At 33.1% G+C, this 6,651-nt stretch overlaps 1 protein-coding gene across 1 annotated transcript; it reads right to left on the bottom strand.

Annotated features, from left to right (window-relative positions):
- Window positions 1-407: 407 nt before the first annotated feature.
- Window positions 408-6,223, bottom strand: LOC126888664 (piggyBac transposable element-derived protein 2-like). Its single transcript, XM_050657026.1, has 3 exons — window positions 6,186-6,223; window positions 1,566-2,422; window positions 408-427 (listed from the first exon to the last, which is right to left on the bottom strand). The coding sequence occupies exons 1-3, from the start codon at window positions 6,221-6,223 to the stop codon at window positions 408-410; spliced, it is 915 nt and encodes a 304-aa protein (XP_050512983.1).
- Window positions 6,224-6,651: the final 428 nt, after the last annotated feature.

The raw sequence follows: 6,651 nt of genomic DNA, 5'->3' as shown, positions 1-6,651 counted from the left end.
GAGAATAAGTAGTGGATAGTCCAAGGATCAAAATATATATGAGGCCGAAAGTCGCGTTTACCATGGGGGTGGGTGCCACCCCATGTCGGGGTTGGAAATTTTTTATTTAATTTTGACCGCAAAAGTTGGTAAAAACATTCATTCTAAGCAAAAAAACGTTCTATACATTTTTTTGATAAAATTAATAGTTTTCGATTTATTCGCTATCGAAAGTCTTAGTTTTATATCGAAATTATCAATGTTTTTAATCGGTTTTCTGCTAATAACTCAAAAAGTTTTCGTTTTATCAAAAGAACTTTGCTTAACAAAAATGTAATTTTAAAAAAATAAACAAAACTGATTTTTTATTTTCTTTAACCCATTCATGCCCAGAATTCCCTAGTGATTTTTTTTGTGTAATATTTTAGTCACGGAACTTCTATGGTACCTTAAATGTAAAAATGGTAATTAAAACCTTATCAGCATCTAACTGCCAAAATGGCAGCCTGGCAGCTCTAGTTGCCAATGGGATTAAGCGGTGTAAATATAAAAATAAACGAAAAAATTAGTATCTATTTATTAAATTCAGTTAATAACATCTAACAACAAAAATTCTATGTGTGAAACACTTTAAAACAGTTGTCAGGGTGTAATGCAATGTCACATTTAATACAAAGATAGGATGTCCGATTGCCACAGACCTTACAACGGCGATACTTGGACGCACCTTTCTGAATAATATGATCAGTGTGGTCTTTTCGGAGTTCTTGAAGTACAGGTGAAAAATTCAAAGACGTTCTGACACCAGGTATTTTTGGAAGGGTTCTAAATGATTTCAAAAGATAAACTGTGCATTGGCGCCTAAAGTTTAACAATGGTATACCATAACCAAGTCGACGATATAAGAGCCAACCTTGTACACATGCAGCATCTACAGTCCATGAAAAAAAAGGCCACCACCATTTTTTTGATCTAATTCGGCAACGGTAAGAAGCCACGAATTGATCCATTATATCAACGCCTCCCATGTTGCTGTTGTACTGTTCAACGGGACCTGGAATATCTATTGTAATCTTTTTTTTTTCTGCACGAGAATATCTGCTTGCTTTTTTCATAGGATATACTTTGTCACAATTGGTAATCATTGTGACAACGTTATTATCATTCCAGCGAACGAGCAAAAGATCTCCAGACGATGAAGTAGCCACGTCACCTCTTTCTTTTTTTTTTCCACGCACTTTTTTCTGGCAGTTTCATTGAGGCATTACAGCGATTCTCACGCAATGTTCCTGTGCCTCCAATTTCTCTGGAGCTTAATTCTTGCAACAATGCAACCGACGTAAAAAGATTGTCAAAATAAAGTCTGTGTCCTTTTTTCAATTGCATGTGATCAATTAGACCTATAACAACATCACCACCTTTTCCTAGACCAGTTTGAGGAAGGCGAGTGGAAGAGCCACACTACGGTTCAACATGATGGATGTAACCCGAAGGATCGGCAGCTACCCACAGTTTGTACCCAAATCTAATGGGTTTACCCCTTATAAATTGCTTACTTCCATGTCTCCCGTAATACGGAATCATACTCTCATCGACGCTAACAGTGGGACCAGGAGTAATTTGCTTGAATGCAGAATTTAGCATATCTAACAAAGGGCGAATTTTGTACATTCGATCAGTACCGTCATTGGACTGATTATCGGCGAGATGAATGAAACTCATGAGTTCGTCAAAACGATTTCGTCTCATTGCATTTGAGACTATTGTTGTATGAACGTCTTCATCTACAGTCCAGTAAAGCCGTCTGCAAGGCAGTGGATGATATCCCGATAAGAGCATAACCCCAACAAACGTTAAAATTTCTGCCGAAGTGGCGTTCAGATTATGAACTAATTTTTGCCCAGCATAAGAGTTTGTTTCGCGAACAATGTGCTCTATTATATCTTGTGTAAAGTAATACCTAAATGCGTCAATCGGGCTTTTAACTGTTTCTTTCAAAAGATCCTCTACATTTGGCCGGTATTCGTTGTCGGGTTCAGGAACCTTCGAATAAAATTCAAAAATATTTGATTTCCATGTAGTTGGATTTAGACGTGGTCGTTTGGCAGATTTCGGGCATTTGGAGGTACATGGTTGAGAAATATTATTCTGTCGAGAGGTACTTGGTTGGGAAACGTTGTTAGTATCATCTGCAGCTTTAATTTCATGATTAATTTCATGACTGTACTTCACACTTACTTGAGAGCGCAGGATACGAGCTGGAAGATGATTGGTATCGCCGGCCACTTCTTCATCCGTAAAATCAGAATCCTTATTTGTATCTACATCTGGAGGTTCTTCGGGAGGAAAAATCGATATATATTCAGGCATTTCATTTTCTTCTTCGAGAGCCTCCAGAGGTTCGTGAAAAAGTAACCCCTTGCCATCTCTTCCTGGTACATATCTGAAAATAACAAACGATAATCCATATTCCCAGTGGCAACTCAAGTTGCCATGTACTTTTATATATGTATATTGAAAAAAGTAAATCCCTCACGAATAACAATTATAGTTAAAAATTGCGACAAAAGCTTGCTATTGAAGAAAATAAATCTTTGGTTTGAAAAAATATATATACTGATGTGATCTTGATTATTGATATGAGATAATATTCTTATTTGTCATTTAATTTAATCAATGCATTAATAATAATGTAATTAATTAACCAGATCACATATCAATATGTTTTCAATCTCAGGGCGAATTATAAAATTAATTACTTACTTACGTGGCTTCTCAATATTTTTCAATGGTTCCTAATCGGGATAGGAAAGAAAAGAGTAAAAAAATACACACATATGGGTTACAATTATAATCAAAATATTGTTTATTTTATTTAAATGGCAATCACTGCTTAATATGTGCTAGATCTTATTATTCTTAAACATAACATTTACAAATGGGAATCTTATTTCCTTTTGGTTTCCAATTGAAAGTTTTTATTAACATTTAACTATTAGGATTTATTAGCAACAATTCTATTTAAGTTTGATGAAGCTTTTCTGATATTATTGATTATGTTCTTCAATTTATAATGTGGTATTTAATACGAAAAACCCATACATTCATGTCCAAACAAATGAGACTGACCTTTTTCTGGTGAACTGAGAATGTCTTCACACAAGACCCGTTTCCTGCTATCCTTGGCTGCGATCAAAACCTCGTCCTGGCTTTCAGTAATGTTCTCCTTTGAAGATTAGCTCGTATAGCTCTCGTTCCTGCTTCTGTCGTGATGCTGTGTTCTACCTTTTTCGAAACTGCAATCAGCTACCGGGACACTCTTGGCTCAAGGAGCTTCTTTACTCTCAACCTGGCCTACCTCTCGTTCCACGATAGATCTCCACACTCACGGAACTACACCGGCTTTCTCACTCTCCGTACACTACCGTCTACTACTGGACTTCACTTCTCCACAGCTCAAAACATTCTGATCTCTATTTGTCATTCATTCCCCTACTTTCTAAATATCCCTTCCAGATTCACAAATCAACCTTCCACCACCAACTCTCATTCGCAGTATTCCTCAAAACCAATTTTTAATCTTTCTAAATATACTTAATGGATTTCAAAAAAAAAATAGTTAATTCCCATTCTAAAATTACTTTCTACTATTTACAAAATTTAATGACCTATTATCTACTTCAACTGAGTCTTATTTAGCATAGGCTAATGATCGAACCTTCCGCGAACAACGATAATGACCTATTATCTATTTCAACTGAGTCTTATTTAGCATAGGCTAATGATCGAACCTTCCGCGAACAACGATAATGGTACGCGCCATTCACTTTGTTTATTCTCGGCGCATTGTCCCGAGTTTCGTAAGCTTCTTCTAATCACTTCTTAAAATTACATATAACAATTCGTTGTATACAGGTTGTTCTAAATTTATATGCCCGTGGTTGAGAAAATTGAAAATATTTTATATTAAATTGAATTCTGTTTATAATTATCAAAATTTAATTTTCATATCAAATAGAAATATAACAATACATATTTGTATACTTACATTGAACTGTCGGCTGCCATGAATATAACTAAACACGTATAACACCAAACACCACTAAGAAAACTATCGATACAAACTGGTTGAATGATACATACAAACTGTGGCTTTGCTGAATTTGTTAGCCGATAACCCCCTCCACCTAACTTAAGTGCACTTTGCAAATTACACAGTGGCAGAGGGGCGGGGAAGACATTCATAGGCGTGGCAACTGTAGTTGCCACCGGGCATGAATGGGTTAAGACCAATAGTAATCGAGCTATACTTTATTATATGTTAGCTCTTCTTCGTCAAATGCTAAATATTGTAGCTTCAAAGTCAAAAGACGGCATTTTTCGAGGATAACTTGTTTATACTTATTTAAAGTATTTAAAAATATCTATCTTTTCAGCGAAAAAGTAATCGGAATCTTCCCCCTACTAACCACCCTAATTAAAATTAGTCATTGACCTTATTTGGTTTTCTTTAGTTATGTATTATTTATGGATTCTAGAGGCTTGACCTGCTTATAATGATTAGTTTAAAAAATAATGGAGTGAAAAGCGAATAACGAATTTTTGAAGTTTGGTAAAAAATGCCCTTTTCTTCATAATAGACAGATTAGCATCAGAGATACGAAAAAATATTTAAATATAAAATTGTGGGTCATTTAATTCCCAAGAACCTGGTTAAAAAAAATTTTTTACGGCAAACACTGAGTGAGCTATTGACAATTAAAACTTGTATTAGCATGCCAAAAAAACCTTACTCGCCTCTTTTTGCGACTGAGGATTTTAAAAGGATTTAATAACAATATCTTTATAGATCTTGTAAAAAACTACAAAATTATTATTTAACAAACTTCCTAGAATAAAAAATAAAAAAGTTACGGTTAAAAAAATCAATATATTTTTTTGGAAAAAAAAAGGAAAAATCCAGTTGGAAGCATAATAATGTAAGTGAGCGGTATTTTTAGTCATTGGCCTTATTTATTCTTCTTTATTTGTACATTAGTAATAGATTCCAGAAGTTTGACTGGCGTAGACTGATTAGTTTTAAAAAAACTGAAGTTAAAATCGAATAACGAATTTTTGTAGTTTGGTAAAAATGCCATTTTCTTCAGATTAGAAAGATTAGCATCAGAGATACGAACAAATGTTTAAATATGAAATTGTAGGTTATTTAATTCCCAAGAAATTGGTTTAAAATTTTTTTTACGGCAAAAATTGAGTGAATCGTAAATGAATACATAATATATCGAAAACATTGATTTCTTCGATATAAAACTAACACTTTCGATAGCGAATAAATCAAAAACTATTAATTTTATTTAAAAATGTGTAGAACATTTTTTGCTTAAAATGAATGTATTTATCAACTTTTGTGGTCAAAATATAATAAAAAATTTCCACCCCCGAGATGGGGTGGCAACCACCTCCATGGTAAAAGCGCCTTTAGGCCTCATATCGAATTTGATGCCTGTACTATCCACTACTTATTCTCAAATTTTCAAGCAAATCGATCCATTCTGTAAAAATTGCGAGGTCAAAAGCTTCGGTTGCTGGATTATTCCTTTTCATAGTTAATTTTTTGGTGAACAGATTAACGAATTTCGGTATTTTTTTATTATTTAAGAATTTTTTTAATATTTACACAGTTGGACAAAGCTTTACTCAAATTTCTTCTTTGAACTTATACTGGGTGAAAAAAAATAAATGTTTTTATTATGTTAAGTTTGAGACACTCTGTAGGAGGACAAGTTACAAGTGAGTGTATACATCAACATGATGTTGTAGTATTATGTTTTTGCTTTTTGAGTGTCTCTGATATCTTTAAAAACAAGGAAAATAGGCGGCTTTACTCTTTACCATGACGTGTTTTAACTGAAACAAAACTAAATTAAAAATAAAAAAAAATCAATTGGAAAATCCCAATAGTTGGCTGTATACCATAGTTTAAAAAAAAACAAAAAAACCTATACAGAGGTAAAAACTTCAAATTGTATTTTGGTATAAAATCATTTATTTAAAAACTATCTAAAAGTCATCCACATGGATTGCAAAACGTTTTCGTTCTGAACAGAACATCTTCAGTGCCTGGAATGAAGTATTTCCACGTTAGATTAAGGCAAAAAGGTTAAAATTGTTACTGTTAATGAGAAAAATATGTTAAGAATACTTACCTTCCGCAAAGTATTTGTATTCTATTTCTCATGATCATCTTTCATTGCGTCACAGTTTTTCGATTTCTTTCTAACGTATTAAATTGTATATGACAGAAAAAAAGGCACGTCGTTGATTACTTTGGTAATTATTCTGGTTCGGTGATTATTCTAGTTGTCGATAGATGGCGCCATAATAAAAAAATATTTTTTTTTAATTAGATAATAATATTGCAAATATAATCTGTATAATTTATAAGACTATACAAATCAAAGAAAATACCATTTTATAAATGCAAGAAACGCATTTGATTTGTTTTTATTCCAAATTAAAAATAAAATGTGACAACTGTCAGATTTAACTAAAATGTCATATTAGAATAAATGTCATAAATGTGTATTATCACGGACTTACCCTTTTTCCTATCATTAGTTACGCACTGAAAAATGATCATGAAAAGGACAATAACTAGCACACCAATGAAGG

This window comes from Diabrotica virgifera, chromosome 7, assembly GCF_917563875.1.
Source record: "Diabrotica virgifera virgifera chromosome 7, PGI_DIABVI_V3a".
Lineage (NCBI taxonomy): Eukaryota > Metazoa > Arthropoda > Insecta > Coleoptera > Chrysomelidae > Diabrotica > Diabrotica virgifera.
This window is presented reverse-complemented; position numbering and strand designations above follow the sequence as displayed.

Bases quoted from the DNA above. Each gene is read 5' to 3' on its own strand.
- LOC126888664 (XM_050657026.1), bottom strand. From the start codon at position 6,223: ATGATCATGAGAAATAGAATACAAATACTTTGCGGAAG. The intron at 2,423-6,185 runs GTAAGTATTCTT...TGTTATTTTCAG, and splicing joins ATACAAATACTTTGCGGAAG to ATATGTACCAGGAAGAGATG. The intron at 428-1,565 runs GTATGATTCCGT...TTTACATTTAAG, and splicing joins CACTGTTAGCGTCGATGAGA to GTACCATAGAAGTTCCGTGA.